Source organism: Aulonocara stuartgranti (assembly GCF_965226115.1).
Source record: "Aulonocara stuartgranti genome assembly, chromosome: 18".
NCBI classification, from domain to species: domain Eukaryota; kingdom Metazoa; phylum Chordata; class Actinopteri; order Cichliformes; family Cichlidae; genus Aulonocara; species Aulonocara stuartgranti.
This window is the reverse complement of record NC_138954.1, coordinates 34,942,359-34,967,599: the sequence shown is the minus strand read 5'-3', so window position 1 is coordinate 34,967,599 and position 25,241 is coordinate 34,942,359. Positions and strand designations below refer to the sequence as shown.

At 42.1% G+C, this 25,241-nt stretch overlaps 2 protein-coding genes across 3 annotated transcripts; both read right to left on the bottom strand.

Annotated features, from left to right (window-relative positions):
• Positions 1-332: 332 nt before the first annotated feature.
• Positions 333-7,644, bottom strand: dnajb6a (DnaJ heat shock protein family (Hsp40) member B6a). The gene is made up of 8 exons (XM_082513542.1): positions 7,476-7,644; positions 5,052-5,158; positions 4,512-4,621; positions 4,284-4,349; positions 3,621-3,731; positions 3,338-3,481; positions 3,022-3,226; positions 333-1,142 (listed from the first exon to the last, which is right to left on the bottom strand). Exons 2-8 carry the CDS (start codon positions 5,114-5,116, stop codon positions 1,037-1,039), a joined length of 807 nt encoding a protein of 268 aa, XP_082369668.1. The 5' UTR covers positions 5,117-5,158; positions 7,476-7,644; the 3' UTR covers positions 333-1,036.
• Positions 7,645-10,193: 2,549 nt separating this feature from the next.
• Positions 10,194-23,345, bottom strand: exoc3 (exocyst complex component 3). 2 transcript variants are annotated; one of them, XM_082513540.1, is made up of 16 exons: positions 23,181-23,345; positions 21,972-22,173; positions 21,507-21,726; positions 21,209-21,381; positions 20,326-20,538; positions 19,766-19,944; positions 19,289-19,405; positions 19,013-19,130; positions 18,615-18,740; positions 17,755-17,855; positions 16,783-16,893; positions 15,553-15,694; positions 14,756-14,878; positions 14,450-14,611; positions 13,920-14,041; positions 10,194-10,571 (listed from the first exon to the last, which is right to left on the bottom strand). In XM_082513540.1, the coding sequence occupies exons 2-16, from the start codon at positions 22,113-22,115 to the stop codon at positions 10,367-10,369; spliced, it is 2,256 nt and encodes a 751-aa protein (XP_082369666.1). In that variant the 5' UTR covers positions 22,116-22,173; positions 23,181-23,345; the 3' UTR covers positions 10,194-10,366. The 2 variants fall into 2 exon arrangements, with proteins under 2 accessions (XP_082369666.1, XP_082369667.1); XM_082513541.1 differs by having other exon boundaries at positions 21,972-22,170.
• Positions 23,346-25,241: the final 1,896 nt, after the last annotated feature.

Sequence of the window (25,241 nt, the reverse complement as noted above, 5' to 3'; positions counted from 1 at the left end):
GTGTGGCCTGTTTTAGCTCCAAAGAGGAAGGAAACCACAAAGTTCAATGGGAAGCTTCATTTTTCCTCGGTTCTCAGGCCGAAGATGTGATGTAATCCAGGCCTGTGTAACGACGAGTAAATCACTAAATCTGCAAGCAAGGAATTAAACTACTGTAAACTATTTCATGGTGGTACAATCGTTATAATACTGCTGACCGATACACCTGAGAAACTATTCATTTCAACACAGACTGAATAAATAAAGAGACCAACGAGTTTTTAACCACGATGGACACTGAAACAGAAGCTGTTCATCTAAATCCCTGAAAACTTAAAGCCAGAGCCAGCGAATATTTCAACATCCTGAAAACAGGATGAAACTCAAGATTTATTGGTTTACAAAGTACACAAAATTCCTTCCATATTCATTTGTCATTTATGGAACGCCTTCCATCAAAAGCTTTGACATTAAGACTTGACATCAACAGGTATACATGCATCATTAAATAAACAGAAACACAGGTATTAGAACATATAAAATTGCAAAACACATCCTACCAGCATTGTGTTTTTAATAAAAATAAATAAATTAAGAATCGGTTAGACACGCAATAAACGTGGGGTGCTGGGATAGAAACTTCTGACCCACGTTTCGAAATGAGAATCTTTTTTTTTCCGATTCAGATGAAAGAGCAAAGTCACGCCTCGTTGTGGATGACGCGAAGCTCAAAGTACTGAAATGGGGAAGAACATCAAAACAATACTGTGGTCCCAAACGTTAAAATAACACCACCCTGAGCAAAAATAAAGGACGGCTTCGATTCATAGACAACAACTAAATGCATAGAAAACCCTTGGAGTCAAAGTGTTGGTTAACAAATGAGAGTCAGCAGGGGAAGGACATGAATGGAACAGCACAACGTAAGTAACCAACTAATGAAACACAGCTATTATTACATTGTTTTGTTGCTTTGTTTATTCCACTGTGAGCTCAAGTTTTATTGGGATCTCGGTACTGAGGTAACACGTCTCCAGTGGAGGATGTTTGCGTGTCTTCACTTGTGTTCCAGTCGCAGCAGCTGCTCTTTGCCATTAATGGTTAATGAGCGTAGCCGGCCGTCCTCTTCCACCTCAACTCTCTCCTGACCGTTCTCTACAATTCTGCAGAAACAGAGAGCATTTACACCATCTTAATCGTGAAAATCCGTTTACACGTAAATGGGAGCAGCATTCGTACCGCTCGTCTGCTGGTGCAGTGTTTAGTCTGCTGAGATGTTGCTGAGATGATGATTAGGCCGGTGTAAACATGAGTCTAACTAAGCCTCACCTCCTACTTCCTTCCTACTCTCCTTAACTCCTGCCTACACTTCAAAAAAAGAGCTGTTTTTTTTGCACACTGGGTTTTTTGGAAACTTCCCTCCAAATTAAATGGCAAAAGTGTGTTTGGCTCTTTCTTCTTGATGCTGTTGTACTGAACAAAGTGCTGAAAATTACACCGGAAACACCTCTGGCTGCTTCTATACACCGATTCAAGCAACGGATCTTTTCCACTCCGAGGTCGCAATTTGACAAATGTTTCATGGTAAATGGTTCTTATATAGCGCTTTTCTGCTCCTCTGAGCACTCAAAGCGCTTTACACAACTAACATTCACACACATTCATTTGGGGTTAGTATCTTGCCCAAGGATATTTGGCATGTAGACTGCCAGGAGTCAAACCACCAAGCTTCCGATCAGTGGATGACCGGCTCTACCGCCTGCTACAGCCACCCCATGTTCATGTTGGTTCAGTTTGAAATGAAACCATCCATTTGTCCTATGCACTGATTTGATGTGTCGTTTGCAGGCAGAAGTTGGAATTGATTTAAACCAATAAAAAAAGAAACTGTGTGAATGTGAGCACCTGTATGGAAAGTGTAACCTGCACACAGGAACACCGTGAAGAGTTAAAGGCACAAATGTACAGTGTACTGGTCCAAGTCTCGATTTTAAATTCACAGTAAGACTGTCCAAAAACATTCATTATCCATCATCTATCAGACCACGTTTAGATCATTTTATAAACATCAGGGATTCAAAATGCAATAAGCCACGTCTGATGAAACTGTGACTCTGTGGAAAGGTAAGAAACAAAAAATGTTAAATAATGGTAAGTAATAAGGCGACCTTAAACTGGCAGAAAGCATGAAGCATTTATTCATATCATCTCCGATCATCTGGCTTTTGCGATGCAAACATCCGTACACGGTGCTGATAGCAGTCAGGAAAAACCTGTGGCAGAAAGCTTAGACCTTTTTCTGATTGATACGATTTCCACAGCAGTTCACAACTATCAGTGACAAACGTGCCACTCAAGGGGTCCAGAACAGAACTCGGAAAACATAGAGCCAGTTATGTTGTTGGACATCCACACAACAGGTTACATGCACTGGAAACACTGGAGATCTTCTGGGTTACAGAACGCGAACGGTTTGTTTACATCAAAGTGACTGTAAGTATAAAGATTGTGGGCTTCTTCCCGCTCACAGACCAGGAACACATGGACATTACAAAGATGGCTGCCATGTGATGAGACTATTACTACAAGATCGCCGCTGTACTAAACCTCAACCAACGTCTGCAAAGCTGATACCAGGAAACCTTCAGCCTAATCTGACTGATCTCAGCTGTGATTAAAAAGCATTCAGTTTTCATACAGTACATCCAGCTGAGGACGTTCCTCTGAGAATCGGTGTCGGCCAGCTGCTCTCGCTTCATTTTTAACCTGTGAAAAGCTGCTCAAACAGCTGCTTCCCTGACAAGTGATGCATTGAAAGGCCTCACTGTGTTGCTACACCAGGACGCGGTGATTTGTGTTCATCTCTCATTAAAGTTCGCACGACTGTTTGGTTTAGAATTGGGCGACACGGAAGCTGAGCTCACTGATGACACCACAGGATGGAATAAAGATTTGTGCACGATAACTAAGAACACGTTAACCGTACGATGCACATCACTGCTATGTGAAGATTTTGTCACATGCTATCTGGCAGGTCAGTACCTTTTAGTAGTGATCTTCCTGCCGTTGACGGTCTTGGTGGAGGTAGACACAGATCGAAAGTTGCCCATGCTTCCTCCACCTCCTCCTCCAAAAGAGGTTGATGAGAAAGAGGTGAAGCCGCCTCCTCCCATACTGCCCATTGTTGTCATGTGACCCATGTGACCGATATGACCCACGGCGCTCATGGAGCCAAAAGAACCAAAGGCTAAAAGTAAAAAGTTGATCTGTTTAATTCATTTAAGCAAAAGATCAACGTTGCCAACAGTTTTGGAGCCACTCTGCAGCAGCGGGAGCTTTACGCTGGCTAACAGCTTACCTGGGTCAAAAGGGGAGAAGCCGGCACCGAAGGCTGGGAAACCAAAGCCCCCCAAAAAAGGGCCACCTGTCCGGCTACGACTTGCCCGGCTTTGGTGCCGCCGGCCACTACCAAAAAACGAGTCATCACTAAATGGATCTGCACCTGAGAGGAGAAAGAGTCAGAGCGCAAGAATAACTGAGAACCACAGCAGGAGGTCCAAAGTCTTCAAACATGCAGCTCAAAGCTGGACGCAGTCACAGACTCAGTGATGCAGCTTTGTTCAGCTGAACGGAGGTCTTACCAAAAAAGTCTGCAAACGGGTCTCTGGCACCAAAGAATTCCCTGAAAACATCTTCTGGGTTACGGAACGTGAAAGGTTCATGGAAATGCTCTCCATTGTGGAAGTGCGCCCCTGAAACATCAAGTCAGTCAAAAGTGATGTTAAAAGTGTACATCCGGCCGGAGCCGGAAAATAATTCCAATTCCTTGGAATCGTTAAATCTGCCCGCCTAACGATGCCGCTTATCAGGTCTCGCACTCTCGCTATGATCAGCTGATTTCGTGTGTCGCTGGAGGGAAATAGTGACGCAGTCTCCAGCGTGGACATTCATTTTTATTATACAAAAGGATGAGAGTGCATGAGTAGTGTACTGCATTACTTTTAAGAAAAGTGTGTGTAATATGTGCAGTAATGACTGAGTGATGGGCCCAGCACTGATCACAACAAAGAGGGGAAGCACCTCCAACATGCACAAACATTTGAAACACAGCATGGAATTATTCTGTGGAAGGGAATTGATAACGGGAACTGGAAGTTCCATCCCTCTGTGCACGATTTGACAATCTCCATGGAAAATGTTAAAGTGAACGCGATCACATCGTAAAAATGCTGTAAATGTGATCTCGTGCCAGTGTTCAAACCAAGCAAACAAAGTTACAGGTGCATTTAAAAAGAGACGTTTACCTCTTCCACCGTTGCTCCCTGTCAGCCCCTCTTTGCCATAACGATCATATATACTCCTCTTGTTTGCTAAAACAGGAAAGTGACAAGTTTCAAAAGCTGAAAACAAACTGTGGGAGAACAGTAATAAATACAATACAGAAATACAAGGATCACCGAAGAGACAGTCGTGTGTTTTCACTGAGTCGACCTCAATGAAAACACACCGTCACACACAGATGTGATACAAACCATCAGACAGGACTTCATAAGCCTCCGACAACTCCTTGAACTTCTTCTCAGCCTCCTCTTTGTTCTCTGGGTTTTTATCTGGGTGCCACCTCAGGGCCAGCTTTCTGTACCTGCACACCAGAAGTAAAAGGTGCTGTTGCAGTGAAAACAATGAAAGCATGGCTTTTACCATCAATGAAAAAGTACAGACGTAAAAGAGCAAAACATGAGCACTTCTGATCTGAATTTTCTGACCAGATTTCAAAGTGAAATGTGCCGCCATGTGCCAGCTGAAGCCTCGAAGCACGCAGCACAGCGCTATGTTACGCGTCACGTTATTCATGTACATGTCAGAGGGGAAACTATTACTCTTCTCACAAAGGATAGTTCATTCAGCTCCCAGGTGGTGCAGATGTGACGCAGCTCTGCAGCATTTACCTGTTAGCTTGAACTCCTTCAGCAGTTTATTAATAAAGAACCAGACACAGCCTGAGAAAACTGCAGGCGATGGCATCTCTGTGCAGGTTCTCAGCTAGGACCACATTTAAAACTTCAACTCACGCTTTCTTTATGTCATCTGCAGACGCATCCTTCCGTACTCCTAAAACCTGGTAGTACTCCACCATGATGAGTGGATGACTGGAGAAACTTCAGAGAGCCTGGTGAACCTGAAACAGTGAAGACAGCCACTGCTTATTAGCTTGATCGACTTAGCAGTGAGAAAGTCTGCAGAAATGTTGAATTCATGCCTCTCTGGAAGACTTTGGATTTGAGGAAGTCTTTTTGTGGGATCGCAGTCAAACAATCAATTTGTTAAGAAATGTTCCAGACCGAGCCGAGTGCCTGAGATGTGTTTGCGTGGCAGCTGTAATAAGATTAGATCAGATTCTCTTAACAACAGATACGAAACTACACTGGCTCCTTCATTACCTTATTCAGCAAAGAGGCACTTCCAACGTGAAGCGCGTGTTGCATTAGTTTCTAGAGAAACCGAATGCTTTAATAAAAGTCAAGATGAATCAGGTTTCAGAAGTATAAACAGCTGGGTGCTGAAAGGAATTCTGTGAAACTCCACACAGAAATGGTGGTGCTGGTTCCCAGGATGTTCCTTCTGTGAGGCAACAGTGCACCACCATGCTGCCTCATAGGATTTAATTACTTCCAGGGTGGAGTACTGTAATTCGTTATTATCTGAAAAGTCTTCAGCTGATCCAAAAAGCTGTACTAAGAGTACTGACCGGGACTAGAAAGGGAGCGCACCCTTCTCATACTGGCTTCCTGTTAAATTCAGTGCTGAATTTAAAATCCTGATCCTCACATACAAGGTCTTGAATGATCAGAGCGGATCTCAACTTGAAAACCTGACAGTACCGTCTGAGCCTGATAGAGCCCTTTGCTCTCAGGCTGCAGGCTCACTCGTGGTTTCCAGGATGGCAACTACGTCCTTTGTGTGACTGTTGGGTCTTTACCCACAACACGAAGCTGTTGTTGTGATTTGGTGTTTTAGAAATAAAACAGAATTGAACTGAAATTGAAAACTTTTTTAAAATGAACATTTATGCATTTCTCTGGCACAGGGCGTTTCCAGGGGTAATGGGTGGGACTGTGTGATATGGTGTTTTTATGCTCACTGTACACAGAGCGTGACGTGACATCAGCTGGTGCTTCGACCTCTTGACTTTTGTAACCTGGCACGTTGCGCCATGGCCACTGCAGCCGGGTTGAAGATACGATCGTGTTGGTTTTTATTACCATTTTAATGATATTCCAGCTCAGGAGTTAAAGGGGAACAGTTTAAAAAGTTTGCAAAGTCCTTGCTTCCAGTTGCGACTTCTTCTCTTCCAATATCAGCTCTCATGTGGTGGTATTATCTGAGGCGTCCTGCGCCTTAACCACGGGCAGCGATAGAGCAGTACAGAGGCTATACTGCCGCCCTTAGCCCGATCCCTGCTCTGGTACAAAAGGATTAAAAATAAAAATGACATTATCAACAAGAACCTTTGTGGTAATTTTTAAGGTCCCACCTGGTGAGAATTTAGTTAAAATAACAGGTTAAAACTGGCCCAGTAAGTGGAACTCTTCCTTTAGAGAGGCAGCGAGGATCACAAAGCAAACATGAGCGAATGCTGTTGATGGCTGTGGGACACTGAATCAGATGCTGTGTCATAAGGTGGAAAAGGGCTCCCCCTGGTTCAGTGTAGGCAGGTTATGAGGTCTTCTGATCATTTTGAGTTATAATTCTGTGGATCAGTCATAATGTTGTACTTTATAGTTAGTTTTCATTTGGACTTTTTAATCCAGTTTAATTTGGAGAGCGGGCTTGCTCGCTTCAGTTTTATTGGTTGTAAACGTTTCGTTTCAGTTACTTTAGTTTAATTTCAACCTTAGTATTAGTCTTTTTATATGAGCGTTATTAAAGTATGGAGGGCATATGCCGTGATTCAGAAAAATCGGTGCAGGTATTACAACAAAAAACAGAACTTTTTGAAAGCAGCGCCACTCTTCAAATTAAAAATAACTGAAAGACTTTGACTCTTCCGAGCTCCACCTTTCAGTATTCTGAACATAAAGATGTAGTTCAGCCCTGTGAGCCCCTCCTGTGCACAGACGTGTGGCCTGAACATGAAGACCAACAGCTGTGTCTCGACTTTTATCTGCCAGCTACATAAATAGTCTGAAAACAGGCAGACTGAGAAGATTTAAACGTAAAATGGAAGAATGCCTTTCAGTTACCATCTGAACCGGACGAAAACTCACTGGGCTTCACTTCTCTGAGCGGAACCCAGAGTAGCTGCTGCTACCCGGCTAACAAGGGCTGAAAGAGCCGCTAATGGTAACAGCGAAGACTAAACATAAGTATATTCAACAGAAAGCGACCTCACTGAAACACTACTCGTACCAGTAGCTGCTTGGCGAACCTAAAGTAAGCTAGCTCTGGCCGGCAGTAAACAAAAGTCGCCATATCGTGAAGGCTATCAGTCTTACCCAGCGGAGGATCGGCAGCCTGCACTCTCAGTCGGTTTGTCGAGCAGACACACGGTCTGATAATTGGGACGTGACAGAAACTAAAGAGGTTTATTCATCTTCAGCAATCTGCACATTCTCAGATTTAACACAACGTCCTGTTTCTTTCTTCTTCCCCGCCTCGCGTCTTCTTTAGCTACGACGCTTAACAACAAGCTCAGCGTCTCTATACCGCCGCCCACTGGACACAGGCTGCATAGCTGCTGACCACTCGCTGAAGTGTCCAGGATTTGGACAATCATTAAACATTTCCAAACAGACGTATGGGAATTCGTCTGTCGTATACTTTTACCCACTGTCAGTATTCACAGCATGTTCCGTGTCTAACACCAGCACTGTACAGAACCTGGATACAGAAACTTCTTGAACACGCATGCCACAAAGACATGCATGCTAGGTTCATTGGCTGTAGGTGTGCACAGTTGTCTCTCAGCAACAGATTGGTGACCTGTCCATGGTGAACCCCACCTCTTGTCCCACAACATCTAGGATGGGGTCCGGCCGAAATATGACAGTGAATGAATTACACTAGGAGAGCATCAGCTGATTCTCTGGAACCTTTGTCTGGTTGGTTCTAGCTTCTGGTGATTATAGGGTTGCCAACTCCCTGAAAAATAAATAAGGGACACCTCGTGGCCAGGGCCGGGCGACCCAGTTGTCTTCACCCTTCCCAGTGTGGTGAATTTTCTAGCTCTTTTTTTGTGTGTGAAATTATTTTTTTAACCATTTGACTTGAAGTTGATTTAAGTAGATGCATATTCTATTCTTTGTGATATGAACACATGTGAAACAAATGATCATTTAGCCATTTATTTTTAGCTCACAATGACAACATTAACACAGTAAAACAGGTCTCTTTCTTAAACAGAAGCCTGTCATGCTTAACTTTTGAGAATATAAGTAAATCTTTCTTTAAAAGAACTCTGTCCTGCTTAACTTAAAATAATAGAAAACAATAGAAAGAAAAATATTCTTGTAACAGTGCACATTTAGTGCATTTAGTACAATTGGCTTCAGTTGAGGTATTATTTCAGCTTTTCTAATGCTAATCAGCTGCTCCTGTTTGTAAACCCGCTTGTTCCCATGATTACGCATCATAACTCATTATTCATCTATGTATTACTTTTATGTATTAGTCATCTATTTGTTGTAATCATCTATCCTTGCAGTTGTTTATTACACAAAATAAGTTATATTATCACACTTCTGGCCACATAGCGCTGATATTCACTGCACATGCCCATATTAACTTTTTCCAGCCAGGTGTTTTCCTTTTCCCATTCTTCCCTTTCTCTGAGGGGAACAAACATTGCTGCTCTAATGCTGGGCTCACACTGTGCGGTTTTAGGCCCATTTTGAGACGATTTTTGAGTCGTGCGACCGATTTGGTGATCGGACCGATTTTGGCCTTCATCGTGCGTCGTGTAGTATACGTGGGGTAACGAGAAGCGATTAACACCTCGAGCAGCTCCCGATCATCAATCGCTCGTGAGGGTGTCACCACAGGCGCTCACACTGCTCACGTGCAAACACGTAAACGTCGGTGAAAAAGACGGAGCAGCACGGCTGTGCAGCGTGTGATCTGGACACAAGCGATGGAGGCACAACTTGTAGAACTTTGGAAAGCTCATCCGAGCCTTTTCGATGTGGCATCACAAAATGATCACGACCACAACAACCGTGAAAACAGTTGGATTTACATGCTGCTCAATCACAGCTGCCTGATGAGTGTTTTTCATTAGCAATTTAGCAAAGTTGATGGTGGTGGTGTGTCTGTGTGAGTGAAAGACAGAGAGAGCGAGCGACAGATTTTCTGTTATAACCTTCATGTTATGGAGGCACAGTGTGAGCTCTCAGGTCGCATCAGAGCATCGGGCGGTATAGTGTGAGACCCTGCATCGTGACCTACCAACTTCTAACCCCTGCGAGTCAATCGTGCAGTTTGAGCAGGAGCTGAATAACGTGACTGAAAAAATCGCACAGTGTTTGCCCAGCTTTAGGTGTACTGTCGTCCGAGACTTGCACCGCAGTGTCGGCGTTTGTTCCCCTGTTGGCCATGCTTCTTGTTGTGGTCATCTGTTGTCTTCCGGTATTTTCTCCGCAAGCGACCTTTCCTCGACCAATGAGATGAGCGGTAATCTGAATTGTCATACTCGAATTGTCGTAAGTGTGCTGTCAGCTCATTGGTCACAAAGCAGGAGAGGGGCTGGGAATTATGTTTTCAAACAAAGCGTTAATTCCATAAACATTTATAGACTACTTTTGATTCTCACTGTATTACGGGACAAAGTGCGTCCCTTATTAGCTCAATACGGGACGTGTTCTTTTGTTTCGAAATACGGGACGATTCCGTTTTTTAAGGGACGGTTGGCAACCCTAGGTGATTACCAGAACTTTTTGATCTAGGTGTTTTTCATGTGAACTTTCTATGAAATATATTAAAAAACAAACACTTGAATACCACGGCCTCTTGAGTTATTTTTCTCTTAAGGTATCCTGCTTTTGTTCCATTTCTTTTCATGCTCAGTCCATACAGGTAATGTGAAGTATCGGCTATTAAAAATGAAATGAAGTTAACTGAATGCTGTACACAAGTCAGGGGACAGCTAAGGTAAAGAAACATGACTGACAAGAAACAGAGTAACACAGGGAAGTTCAGTAAAAGGAGAGGACAAAGTCTTGTGATGCAGTCCATTTATACAATACAAATTGTATTTGTTTAAGCAGACATGTGATCAGGAAAGAAGGAACAAAATGAGTGAATACAGAAAACAGGCTGCAAGAACCAGTGAAAAATAAAGTATCCTTTGTTATGCTAGTGTGACCGAAGGAGCTGGACATGGAAATAGGCTTTATTTTAGCAGCTTTGAGGTTGCCATGGAGGTCATTGTAGTCATGGTCGTCATGGCAATGGTGGGCACAGCGACGTCTTTAAAAATGGACTGTGTGACACCAGAATGTGACACTTTATTCTCGCTGAGCGTTCCGATGATCATCTGCCGCATCTCCCTGCTGGCATCACCACGCACAGCAAGCAGCGCCTGGATGTGCTCCTCCCTACAGAGAGCCGGAGGGACAAACAACCTCAGCCACGTATAGGCAAACTCATTATAGACACATGCTGTATTCCGCGTGGTGTTGATGGCCTTGGTAGCACTGTCACGGCTCACTCGGTGATCAGGCACACTTCAACATTAGTTGAGGCACTCTCTTTTTAAACTAAGTCTGAAAAGCTTTTTTCTCATGGCACGGTCATGCTTAACAGAAAGAACACCAACACGATTCAGCGTGCACGCCCTCATCAAGATGTGTAAACAGATTGCATGAAAAACTCTCGTTTCTAACGCTGCGACGTCAGGAGCAAGTTCCCACCTGGAGTCAGAGTGGAATATTAATCAGTTCATGTTTTAACTTTGTATGTCTTCCTTCCAAAGAGCACTTTAACCAGAAGCCTTTCAAAGTGGACATGAAGCACTACATGTACAAAGGCGAACTTACACCATGGAGCTCTGCTCTCAAAGATGTGATTCTGTCTGTGAAGCTGGGTTTAAGAAACAAAGTTTATAACCTTTATAAAATTTTATAAAGGTTATAAACTTTTATAAATAAAAGTTTATAACCTGGTGATGTAACCTTGTGTACTGACAGAAGATGGCGCCAAACACTCAGAAATGTAAGCACTTCTTAAATCCAGCTACACAGACACTGTTACAGCTCTGTCAGGTTTGGAGAGCAGGGCTCAGTAAATGAGCTTTATACACTTAGTGCTTAATGTGCACTTAAAGCTCCAAATCAGTAAACACACAGCATTGGGAACAATAAAACTGATAACTAAAATGTATCAAATGAAAAAACTATACCTGCACACGAGAGGCAAACACTTGAATATTTAATCCACTATAAGTTTGTTAGAAGCTGCTTGATTTCTTTGCCCTGGTTCCCAGCACCAGTTCTGGATCTCCATTGTGGTTCCCTATAACTGCCACGGAGTCTTTCTTTGAAGTCTGTTTCCTGCAGCCCGTGTTTGGGTCATCACTCGTGGTGGTCTAATGGCTGCACTGTCGCAGCAAAAGTGTCTTGAACCCTGGCTGGGGCCTTTCTATGTTCTCCCTGTGAGCGTGTGGTTTCCTCTGACTACATCCTCCCTCAGTCTAAAGGCATGCATGGATGTGAGGTAGATATATAGAATAAAGTGTTGGTTAAGCTTAAAAACGAATAAATACTATATGAATGTGAGTATGTTGCATTACTCCTACACTAAACACACACCTAACAATAAGTACTTTGATGACACGTTCAATACTTCCAGATAAATCCAGCGTTACATCTATATCAGTCTCTGAGAGCAGGAAGTACTCTCTGTGCAAACTGTCCCGTTTCATTTTACTAGCAGACTTCACAGCTTTTTTTTTTTTTAACTGTTAATTATTGTCAGCCACTCCTTGGCCACGAATGTCATGTGACACTGTGCAGCTACAGTAGAAATGTATTGTGGTGGGTAAAAACCTTATTTTAAGGAAAAGCAACCTAATGTCTTTTATTCAAACTCAGATCTGACTGGTGACACTATTTGTGTAGGTTTTTTCAGGGTAACTACTGCAATTAAAGCTTATGCTATTTCCTCAAATGACCATGAAAGCAGCAATGTGAGAGAAAAAAATGTTTAGTGTAAATGTGCCATATAAAAAACGATCCCATCATTTCAGTTCTTGTATACAGTGGGGCAAAAAAGTATTTAGTCAGCCACCGATTGTGCAAGTTCCCCCACCTAAAATGAGGACAGAGGTCAGTAATTTGCACCAGAGGTACACTTCAACTGTGAGAGACAGAATGTGAAAAAAAAATCCATGAATCCACATGGTAGGATTTGTAAAGAATTTATTGGTAAATCAGGGTGGAAAATAAGTATTTGGTCAATAACAAAAATACAACTCAATACTTTGTAACATAACCTTTGTTGGCAATAACAGAGGTCAAACGTTTACTATAGGTCTTTACCAGGTTTGCACACACAGTAGCTGGTATTTTGGCCCATTCCTCCATGCAGATCTTCTCGAGAGCAGTGATGTTTTGGGGCTGTCGCCGAGCAACACGGACTTTCAACTCCCGCCACAGATTTTCTATGGGGTTGAGGTCTGGAGACTGGCTAGGCCACTCCAGGACTTTCAAATGCTTCTTACGGAGCCACTCCTTTGTTGCCCGGGCGGTGTGTTTAGGATCATTGTCATGTTGGAAGACCCAGCCTCGTTTCATCTTCAAAGTTCTCACTGATGGAAGGAGGTTTTGGCTCAAAATCTCACGATACATGGCCCCATTCATTCTGTCCTTAACACGGATCAGTCGTCCTGTCCCCTTGGCAGAAAAACAGCCCCATAGCATGATGTTTCCACCCCCATGCTTCACAGTAGGTATGGTGTTCTTGGGATGCAACTCAGTATTCTTCTTCCTCCAAACACGACGAGTTGAGTTTATACCAAAAAGTTCTACTTTGGTTTCATCTGACCACATGACATTCTCCCAATCCTCTGCTGTATCATCCATGTGCTCTCTGGCAAACTTCAGACGGGCCTGGACATGCACTGGCTTCAGCAGCGGAACACGTCTGGCACTGCGGGATTTGATTCCCTGCCGTTGTAGTGTGTTACTGATGGTGACCTTTGTTACTTTGGTCCCAGCTCTCTGCAGGTCATTCACCAGGTCCCCCCGTGTGGTTCTGGGATCTTTGCTCACCGTTCTCATGATCATTTTGACCCCACGGGATGAGATCTTGCGTGGAGCCCCAGATCGAGGGAGATTATCAGTGGTCTTGTATGTCTTCCATTTTCTGATGATTGCTCCCACAGTTGATTTTTTCACACCAAGCTGCTTGCCTATTGTAGATTCACTCTTCCCAGTCTGGTGCAGGTCTACAATACTTTTCCTGGTGTCCTTCGAAAGCTCTTTGGTCTTGGCCATGGCGGAGTTTGGAGTCTGACTGTTTGAGGCTGTGGACAGGTGTCTTTTATACAGATGATGAGTTCAAACAGGTGCCATTCATACAGGTAACGAGTGGGGGACAGAAAAGCTTCTTACAGAAGACGTTACAGGTCTGTGGGAGCCAGAGATTTTCCTTGTTTGAGGTGACCAAATACTTATTTTCCACCCTGATTTACCAATAAATTCTTTACAAATCCTACCATGTGGATTCATGGATTTCTTTTTCACATTCTGTCTCTCACAGTTGAAGTGTACCTCTGGTGCAAATTACTGACCTCTGTCATCATTTTAGGTGGGGGAACTTGCACAATCGGTGGCTGACTAAATACTTTTTTGCCCCACTGTATGTCTAAAGTACCATGCTGAAAATATGGGAATGATGCTGGCAACAGCTGGAATGCTAGCCAGCGTTAGCATGTGTCTGTGTACCTGATATCAGGATATTTAGACACCAGCGTGGAGACCTCCAGGAACAGCAATGTGGGGTCAGTCAGCTTGAACACTTCTGCAATAGCAGTGATGGCACCACAAAGCCAGTCCGTGTCCTCACCCTACATGGTTAAAAAACAAAAGAGAACCAAGAATATTTTCATGTGCTGCTGTGTGAGGATCGTGTGTATCATCTGCTTGGCTGTTAAACTCTTCACAGTACATCAATTAGAGTTAGGGTAGAAAATCCACACGAAAACAAAACTTGAAAGAGTCAAGTCTGAGCTCATTTAGGTCAATATAAAAATGAATGAGGTATTATGTTAAATTAATATACATTTGAAATATATTTTAGGAAGTCAGACATTATTGTAGTTCATTGTTTTGATTAATCTGAAACATTGTAGTCACTCGAGATCCTGGATTTTTGATTTTCATGAGCTACAAGCCGTAATTATCAAAATGAGAGAAGAAGCACACACTGTCCACATATTTCCATACCAAAGAGCACTGCACACATGTGAACTTACCGCAGCCAATTTTCTAAAGAGGAACTTGAACTGATCAGCTTCCTTCATCATCCTTTCAGCTCCCTCCTTTCTCTCGTCAGGGTTTTTAAAAGTGATCCTCTTTTGCATCACTGCTTTAATGTACTCGACTACCACCCTGCGCAGGGCCTCACTCGTCATCTCCTGCACACAGCACATAGAGCAGGTTAGTCCTCAGAGTAGAGTTACACTACAGCTGTGGAAGCTACGCAAACAGCTCAGATCTACATGCTGAAAACATCGTTATTCAATTTCACTGGACTCTACGGCTGTTTGCAAAACTTCTACCTGATTGAAAGGTTTCTTAATCTTGTTGAAGTCATTGAAATAGTCCTCCACTGTCACACAGATGGTATCCACAGCATGAGAGCCTGTCAGCCACTTCCTGGTCAGCAGTTCGTTCAAGTGACTCTGGAAAATGCAATGAGAGAATAATTTGTAATCAGTATTTAAACATCAGAGGAAATTCTTATCATTCATTCGTAATGCTAAAATAAATCCTCAGTTTAAGAGGTTTCACAAGTTCCTGTGAAACAGCTGCACCAGCTGTTTCACAGGAACTCAACTGCACCCTCGACTCACTTTCAGCTGATAAATCTGTAAAGTTTTTGTGTTGTTATTGTTACAATGTGTGAGCAAGGAGAGCAGGCTGCTCATTTACTCGCTCAAAGACCCTCGAAGCAACAACACCTAATATACAGCAGATTCATTTGTCTCTTATTGATCAACAGGAAATATATAATGGATTTAAATGTGATTATAAACACCTATATTCCTTTGAAGTGGACACCAAAATAGTAGCTAAATGCTTTGCTGCAAGACTAGAGAAAGTACTTCCTCTGAAAGCCGTGGACTGAACGTGACAGGCGTGTTTTCTGGACCACCCAAACAGTCAAACACTACTTTCAGGCTCCGTGCAATGAACACGACTGGCATCCTTTTATAATATATTTAATAAAAATCTGATTACAATATCAGACCGGAGTTTTGTTTTTTTTAATAGAAAATGAAACTAGAAATACAACAAACAAGATATAAACATGTAGTAACTATAGTATTATTAAAAATATACTTTGTTTTTTTACCTCAAGATCAAGGAAAACTTCATCTAACAGGAACTGACAACCCTCCTTTGCCACCTCATTGAGCGTCCTCTCTATGGCAGCATCACTGTCAGTGGGCTCTGATGACTGAGAGTACTTCCTCTTCAGACTGTTGATGGACTCCCTGAGTGACAGATGGGACTGTTTACAAATGAATCTTCATAACATGACTGAGCCATAAATCAGTTTCACTGACAGACAGCATCAGCGGTGAGCCGCTTTCACCAGCCTGTGTTTACAGAACACATCACACCCTAGTGGCTTATATTAATATTGGCATATTTTTGCATGTTTTCTCACCATAACTTCCAGAACACCACTTCTGAATTTGTGATGCGAAAAAAAACAGCATGCAAAGTTTTGAAAACGAATTAAAACATAATAAATAATACAAGGACATATAACCTTATAACTGTTTAAACAGTACAGTCATTGCTAAATGTAACAGCAGTAAAGCATGAATTTGGGTAAAACCTGTGCAACAATAAAAAACATGATGCAACATCTTCCAGCTGACTGCAGTTCATAAAGAGTGACGGAGGACTCTACGAAGGACTGAGTAGCACACATTGCTGACAGTGGCTTATACTGAACATTTCACAGCATCAACCAATAAGCAGAGGCCTTTGTTATGAAAAAGGGACATTGCTTTTATTTTGAAAATCAACACATACCTGTGGTCAATAAAATAACTTCCTGTATAACACTAAGGGCTTATATTTTGAAAATCCAAAAGTGTCTGAAGCACATTTTCCTTCTATTAGGAAACTGAGGGCTTTTATTTTGAAAACTTGACACACTTTGTCCCTTCTGTTAGCCGCTGCTGTCTCTTGTGCACCAGGATGTGTGTAACAAACAGGAGCAGCTGATGAAAGTGATTTGCCTTCATTAAGATCTCAGCACATCACAGCTTTGCACAGCTTGAGCTCAGTGTCGCTGAGCTCTTACTGTATCAAGCACAGGTAAAAACAGAAATCTTCAACAATCTTTGCCAGCACACTGCCAGCCAGTGTGATTTGAACTTGTCTGAGATCATTCGTAGATGCACCTGTGGTGTCACAATCTTAGGTGTTCATGCCAAGCGCCTGCCCGCCCAGCGAGCTGATGACAATACCCCATCAGTCTGTTATGGCTGATGGGGTGAATTAGAGTAATCCACCTCTTATTTGGATAATATGTTAACACTAGTTCATGAATGAAATTACAACTCACTTAAATGTCTGGCAGTTGTTAATGATGGCTATCATATACTGCACATAGCACTGAGGCAGCTGCCTGTCTCTCAGGTGCTCTTCTTTGTAGCTCACCGCCTCCTCCCTGTACCTGCAAACAAAACACACATAGTTACTGGTAAAGATGTTCCCGTAGTTTGTTCTCTTACTTGCTCTCTAAATGGATGCAATTACTATTGATTATTAGCTACTTTTAATTTGGAGAACCGGGGACTTTTATGAACCACGTTGAGGGTGTTCATTTTGGGCCCAATGTTGCAAGATGCACTTGTAGCACACTTCCCAATGAAGTGAGAACAGAAACAATTAGAACCGGATTCACATCACAACAGGTTTATTCATCACAATGATCCGGATTCTCTCAAATGTTTAACAGCTTCTATTCACGCTGGTTTTAACTGCTCCACAGTTTGAATTGTTTCAATCTGTCAGTCTCACAATAAGTCAACACTAGGAAATGCAGACTAATAATTCTCGCACACATTTTAAACAATGGTTATGTTGTGTGAAACTGTGATGTGAGGGTGCGCAAAAAGACAGCAGATGGAATAAGAGTGCTAAAGGGCCATTAGTATATAGTGCTGTGCAGCGTCAGTTCATTAAAGTTGCTGGTGAATGATTTTACCTGCAGCACCAGAATGGAAATAAAGGTATTTGTCAGTGTAACTACATGCAGTGAGTTGTCCCTTAGTGTACACCTCAGTGGAACTATTAAGTCCTCGTGAAAAAAGTGGTGCACACAAGGAAATAGCTGCAGGAAAATACAAGTTTGTTTGCACAGCGCTAGGGTTTGCATATGTCTGAGCATGAAAATCAAGGCCTGCAACTCACTACTCCAGGAGGAGCTTATCATAAAGCTGTGGTTTAAATGACACCTTCATAAAATTCAAAATCACTGACATTTTTCTTGAACTGTTACAAGAAAAGTTAAAAAAGCGTATGACAGAAATACCTGAGGAGGAAAGTGTTCATTTGTTTCAGGCAAAGCTTCAGAACCTTTTCTTTGAAATCTCCATCAATCTGTGCAGCAACTTGTAGGTTCTGCTCAAACATCTGAGGAGTCGAGACAGAATCAGAGGAGCACTTTCAAGAAGCAAGTACAACGTAGCAGACATCACACAGTACACTGAATGTCACAGCAAATCCTTCAAACTGCAGTCAGTGAGGGACAGCTTCAGTCTAACACTGTGCCTGAAAAGTCTCCATGACCTGATCAGTGTGACCCCGATACTTCCCCCACCACGCTTTAGATCTCATTTTTTCTTCATCAAGCGCAGTGAAAATAAACTGCTTTTAACAATGAGCAGTGTTGGAGAGTAACTAGTTAAACATAACCAAGTTTAATTACAGTCGTATAAAACTATCTCCTCCTTTCTGTGCTCTGCCTCTTCTCTGCCAACCAAAGTGCATTACTGCAGCAGTGACCCAGGCTGAGGCAGGTGAGCATGCCAGTGAATAAGCAGAGACAAATGTTTACAGGAATAAAAATGGTGCAATATCAAAAGACACCAACCTAACAGAACGTGTGGAACCTGTAAAGGATCCTCTGCTACTGTTGAAACATTTTTACAAATAATCAAGTGCAGTTAAACTAATTAAAATAGTTACTTGGCTTGTTACATTTTAAAGAGGTAGCTAGTAATGCTATTGAAAAAACAGGCGTGGTCTGTAATATGAGTGTTGACGCCAAGTTAAAAAAAACAGTGCGGACATCATCTGGCTGAGAACATTCACACGAGGCGTGTTATCAACACGGCTGAAAATCTTACAGCTCTGTACGGGCTCACTCCTCACAGGGGAGCTGCGTGTTACCTGAAAGACGATGGCCGGCAGTGTGGTCTGATAGTATCCGTCTTGATCAGCCTCAGGCTCTGTGTCCTTTTGCCAGTCTTTCTTATCCGTTTCCAGGGCCTTGCGCAGCCAGCCTGTTATATTAGACTAAAGACATGAACGTCAAACAGAAACAGGAATTGACTTGATTTCTGTTGTTTGTCATTTTTAATGAGATGCTGACATTACAAGTTACAGATATGAGGACATGAGGAGTTGGTTTCTTTTGCAGTTGGATGTTCAAGGAGCCGGCCTACTGTAGTGCAGCACTCACAGTTTTTAATTGCATGAGAACTTAAACTGCACAATATACTGTATAAATAATTACAGGCACAATAACTTGAATGAGACAATCCAGAGAGTTCCTGGTAGCAACTTACTGTAAAGGTCTTCACATATTTGCTGAGCAGGTCGTCCACCACCTCTCGCGGCAGCAAAGGCTCCAGCTGGTGGATGTCACACTCTGAACAGAGCTCTGGATGGCCCATCATCTCCACGCTGGGACAAACACACACACTCGTTGTATAACAGTACATCTGTCACACCTGCAGATTCCTCATGAGTTTTGCTCAGCAGTAGTAAGATGCCCCAGGGTTAGGTCAGTTTACATACATGCTTCCAAGCAAAGACTCACAAAGTGTGCTTTGTGTGTGTACCTCTTATATGTGTTGAGGACCCACGTCAGAAGAGACACAATCTCATTAGCCTCCAAGTCCTCAGAGGCCAGTTCTTTGACACGCATGGACACAGCATTATGGTAAAGACGGAAAAACCTGAAACACGCATACAGGGTGCACATGTGGGTGAGCACGTCTGTGAATACGACACACAAAAGCATATATGTAGAATATATCGTTGACTCGTGTTTATTTAAAAAGGACAATGCATACGAATGAACACGAGCACTTAAATATACCAGATTTAGCCAGACTCATTTTCACATGTAGTCCTGGCGGGGGGCTACTAAATGTACAAAGCCCTTTACCTCACTATGGAAACAGTTTGATAGATCTGCAGATCTTCAGTTTTTTAGTGATGTACAAATAAGCTGAGGATTGTTGGGACTGAAAGACATTTATAGACATTTAACATAACTGCGACTTCACACTCTTACAAGAAATGATATGTCTGACCTGTTGAATGTGTTGTAGTGTGGAGGGAAACACTGCACCATGAGATTTTTGACAACAATCAGATCATCCAGAACATATTTCCTGGTTATTTCTAGAAGACGAACCAGCCACATTTTATCAGCCTCTCTTGTGACTGCTTGTGTGCCCTCAATGCGGGTGCTGACTGTACCCTCCAACACCTGCAACAGAATCCACCAAAGGCTTCATAAATGCTCACTGGCTTTGTGGCTGCGTCAACCATGAGTGCAAACACAGGTTTAAATGAGTCAAAGGGGTCTCCATAAGTGGATGGAGATCACTGTAGACATACACCAGTCCTACAGCTGACAGAATACTAACCACATGGTCAGAAATACAAAGACTGAAATATTTTATGAAGAAAATGAAAATAAAAGCAAAGGCAAATTAAATGTAAACAAGTTTTGGATAAGTACTCACAAACACAATGACTGATACGATTTAAGAAGAGTTGGCAGGTACTTAAAAAGATGTGGAGAGTTTTCAGACCCTTTGAAATTGTTTTTTCTCTCAGTATTTACAAAGTATTATCCTGTTCTGACCTCAAACATCTTGTCCTTCCACTTTTTGGGCCGCCCAGGCGGGATGAACCCAGTCTGCTTTTTTCGGTCAACCATACGCCGATCAATCTTCTCCTCCCGCTCAATGATACGAACTACTGACACCAGCATGGTGGGGTCACGACGAACTGTTACCATGGACCGCTGCAGTACCATCCATAATTGTTTAGCCAGCTCGTCTGACAGTCCCTGAACCTGGAAGAGAACAGAGAGAGCGAAAGCTTTTTGAGCAGCTTCTCTACAACTACCTGTGTTGAACCAGGCCATATTTTTAATCACAGGATTTTTTTGTCTGGTTAAATAAAGGTTAAAAAAAAAAAAGAATGAACACAAGTTTAAGGCATTGGTGTCCCTTCATGAAGCCAGTCAAACGATTTTTTACTCATAAACTGTATTTTTTTAAACACTTTTACTATCGGAGATTTTTATTCACTTTTTTCAGACGTAGCTCTTTTATGCCTTTTCAATGCTTTCAACATTCAGAGTTTTCAAATGACAAAAGCACCTGCACTGTGTGTGAATGACACTGACTTGTCCAATCAAATTCTTAAACAAGGCAGGTACTGCCAGTTGACCGGGATGCACAAACTTGTACCCAAGAGGACAATTCCAAGTGACAACTGGAACTCGGCTTTGCATGTATTCCACATGCATATTATTTGCATGAACTTTAAGCACACTGTAATGGAGTTTGACCACCAAATGTATTCTAGCAGGCACGTGCGCGCAACCACACAGGTAGTCTGAGCAAACTTATTTGTAACGTTTGTTGTATTTTGTGATGGATTTTGTTCCAAGCTATATTTTTAGGGGCAAGGCTGCCACTGGTCCAACTCTCTGCATCGACTTTGCTATGTTCGCTTACATCTTCAAAGTAGATGGAAATGAGATGCATGTCACTGGTGTTCCTGCTGTCCATACGGTACTGCTCATACATGAGGTCATCACGTGAACACTCCAGCTCCATCAGCTTCCTGTGGGCCTGCAGCAGCTCTGCCTGCTCTATCAGCTGCTGTGTCTCTCCCACTATCTCTGGCACTAGACACAAAGCAAAGGAAAAAGACACCCATGCCAGTAAAAACCAAGAGCAGATAAGGTTTCTATAGTAACAGAATATTGTTGGCATCTTTTAGATTCAAGTTTTTAGGTTCAGCTAAACTTACCAGAGAAGATATTTTTTAGGTTTTCCACAGCAGCAGCCAGCTGGCTGTGCTGAACTACAGCATCCTTGACATCTTTTAGGTTTTCAATGGTGTTAATGCTCTGCCTCCAGTCTTTACTGACATCAGCCAATGAACTCTGGATATCTTTGACATCTAGCAGAGCACTGTGCAGCTGGGTCAGTCCAGTCCGAACACCATCCAACTGGGACTGAATGGCTGCCTGAAGAACATCAAGGACCACCAGGAAACATTCATGTTCAGCATCATTGTTGAATTACTGGGACTTAATAACCTTGTGCTATATACAAATGCTTTGCTTTCTTGTTTAACGTGTATCCATCTACTGTGTAGATTACTAATGAATACATTCTCTATAAAAAAGCATACCTTTATCTTAGCTGTTATTGAATTAAATAGTAGACATTGCTAAGATAACAACAACAGTACACACAGAGGAAACATCACCTTGAGCCGCGCTTCCACTGACGCCTTTTTACGGGCTTCTCTTCTTCTGTATTGCTCCACTTTATCCAGCTGATCTGACCTCTGCAGCATCCCTGCCACACGCTGCACTGCAGTGGCAACTGCCTCCCTGCTTGTTTCCTCCATAGTCCTGCTCAGCAAATAAGGTGTCAGGTGTGTCCAAAGGTTTCCACACGAGGACCTGCTTAAAGAGAGAAATATCGAAAGGGCTGATCTTTATGTAGCAATGCTTTGCTTTACAAACTTTAACACTCATGACTGGTTTAGATACCTTGATTATTGTGGACATTAAACACTACGTGTATAAAGGCTAATTTACACCATAAAGCATCTAAAACCTGGCAGGAATTTTCACACTGTCTGGATTTAAGAAGTAAGTTTTTTGAACATGTTTAGCACCATCGTGTGCCAGTAATTCAACCTAATTCAATCTGATCTACAGATGCTCTTATCACTGTAATAACATTTTGAACGCTGTAGGCCATAACAAGATCATCTGTATCCTTCTCTAACTCTGTTTCTGTGATGAGCTCTGAAACTTGACTGAAACGCTTCAAATAAGCGATTCCTCTGCAGATGATCAGTTGGCTGTTTAGCAACTACTTTTTCAAGAATTTGCGATAAAAGGAAGGTAGTTAGCCACTGGTTTTGGGGACTGTATGCTGCGGGTCTAAGATGGTATTCCACTTGTGAAGACACATACAGATTTCAAGGTCCTGTTTATAAAACCAACAATGCTGTGCAATTATTGAAGGTAAAGTCTAATCCTGACACATCACATGCACGTGAATGTCACGTCCATTATTTTCTTCCGGTTATCCCATCCGGACGAAGGGGCGCTGGAGCTGTCACAGAGCAAGAAGCGGACTAAACTCTGCTCTGTCGCAGGGATAGAAAGCCATTTCCAAATGACAGTACTTCATTGGCAGACACTGTTAAATGGCTTCTGTGGTCCTAATGCCGCCGCCTAACGTTAATGCAACACAACAAAAGCTAGTGTTGCTTTTGCACTGACAGCTATAACACCGCATCAGAACACAGTCGTGACTGGATCAAGTACACAATTCAACTAACGGTGAAATGAAAACAGATGATCCAACGTAGTAAATGGATGCTAAGCTAACAACAGGCGAAAACGTCCCAGTGTCAGCGACAATACAACAAGCTAGTTCTTCAGAACCGGACACTTACCTCACTTAAGGCAAAACCAGAGGGGAGACAAAAACCATATCTACCAGTATTAAATATATTATTATTTCAACTAACACAGCCTTTGTTGTCGTTGTTCAACTTCCTGCTCCCAGCAGCGCAGGAGACGCCTGCTGCTCCTTCTTCTTGGCTGTTGACAAACAACGAATTGGTGAAATACCGCCACCAACTGGTATGGAGTGTGGATCCACATGTCACACAAATGCGTTTGTCCAAGATAATTAAATATGGCCTGATAACTTTTGCTTCCTGATTTATTTCTAAGTCAATCAATGAAATCTAGTTTAAGATTAAATCCATTTAGGCTTTCAATCAGTTTTCTTGCTTCTTCCTCATACAGTGTAATATAACATTCTCTATTGTCTCATCAATACTCACATTTTTCATTGCAATGTTTCCCTAAAACGAATAGTTTAGCCCAGTGTGCCGAAATCTTTTTTCTCCTCCTTCCTGTCCTTTCTTTCTCCCGTTGTTTTTGTCATCTCTCCTTCATTTTGTGTTTGTGTTATATTTTATTTTTATTGTACTAAAGCTGAACAAAAACAGTTTTTGGTTGCACATTTTTTTAATGTGTAATCCAATCCAAATAGAGCACGATTTAAAAACACAACTTCGGCGTGCTGTGCAAAGCACCCCCAAAGATTTATTACTTTTTTGACAATATTTGCTGTTTGTGTGACACACTACTAAAAATATGAAAAGCATACAGTACTGTACTTGGTTGAGATGTAATATTTTAACAACAAAAGTATAGATATCCCCTCTCCCAAAATGGTTTGTTCCAGCTCGCCTCTCCCCTGCTCTGGCTCTGGTGCCCTTTGTGCCAGAGCGATGGTGGCTGAGACGCAGCAGAGCGGAGGTGTGAGTGCCTGGCTTAAGACAGGACATATCAGCTGCATGTTACTCTTTATATAGTTAGGTAGGAGTCAGAGCATGTTTCTTTTTAGCTGAAAAACATTACACCAGGTGACCTGCATTGTTGAAAACGTGTTTTCCGATTATGTTTGCTGCCCTACAATCTGTCCTACTCTGTAGTAAAATCAGCGCCATTTGACCGTCCTGTTGCTCCCATTGAAATGTATACAGCCTATTTAAAAGCTAAAACTTACAATTGTTCGTAGCCTGCTGTTGTTACCACTGTCCTGTTTGAAATGGATACTTACTAGCTAACTGACTGGATGCCCATTACTCCTGTTGTGTGTGTGTTTGTGTACAGAGAGACAGCCAGGTTCATAATGGATATAAGGAAGTTTTTTTTTTTTTAAAAAGGAGCCACATTCAGGTAAAAGTGTAAAATCAAATGATCTGTAAATCAAGAATAATGTTGGATCAGTGTTTCAATATTTATATCCTTTATTAGATGTTCGTGTGGTTTAGTTATTTGCCTTTTGGTTGAAAGTACACTGAGAGAGGACTTTTTGTTAGTGATCTTAATAGTATTTTTTTCATATTAATGTAATTTTTCATCTAATTGAATAAATTCTATTTGTGTATGATTGTCAGTCCAAAGAGGGAGAGAGGAAAGAGGAGAACGTAAGGAGAAAGTACAAGGTGAGGAAGAAACAGGTAAGAAAACAGACAGGGAGCAGTGGCAGGCACAACAGAAACTGTTAAACTGACAAAAAGAAAAAAACTGATTTTATTCATACAATCTGGAAGTTGTGTTCTCTCTATATTAAAGCTGCTATACAGAATCTGCAAAACAAACTGGGTTGAAACATTTTGACCCTCTTTAACAACATTCCAACATAACATTATAATGGATTGGGGAGATTAAAATTAATGATATATTTTTATGTGGTTCAGCCACAACTCTACTAAAACCTCAGCCAGTAATAGGTCGGCCAACTTTTGGACCATCCAGTTGTCTGTATGACTGCTGCAGTACATACATCACATTTGCTCACTATCAGAAAGTGCCAAACAGCCCTGGTGGAGTGAGGAGCTGTAAAGAGAAGCAGAGTGCTCTGTTTATATTCTACAAATGTTTTAAGCTTGCCCTCATTAATGGGCAGCTGCTTTGGGTCTTTCAACACCCTCCTT

Excerpts from the sequence above, each read along its gene's own strand:
- dnajb6a (XM_082513542.1), bottom strand. The coding sequence starts at position 5,116 with ATGGTGGAGTACTACCAGGTTTTAGGAGTACGGAAGGATGCGTCTGCA. Across the intron at positions 3,482-3,620 it reads CCCGTTTGCAGACTTTTTTG|GTGCAGATCCATTTAGTGAT; the intron begins GTAAGACCTCCG and ends TTCTCCTCTCAG. Across the intron at positions 1,143-3,021 it reads AGGAAGATCACTACTAAAAG|AATTGTAGAGAACGGTCAGG; the intron begins GTACTGACCTGC and ends CTGTTTCTGCAG.
- exoc3 (XM_082513540.1), bottom strand. The coding sequence starts at position 22,115 with ATGGAGGAAACAAGCAGGGAGGCAGTTGCCACTGCAGTGCAGCGTGTG. Across the intron at positions 21,727-21,971 it reads CAGTGGAAGCGCGGCTCAAG|GCAGCCATTCAGTCCCAGTT; the intron begins GTGATGTTTCCT and ends GATGTTCTTCAG. Across the intron at positions 14,612-14,755 it reads TTAAGAAACCTTTCAATCAG|GAGATGACGAGTGAGGCCCT; the intron begins GTAGAAGTTTTG and ends TGCTGTGTGCAG.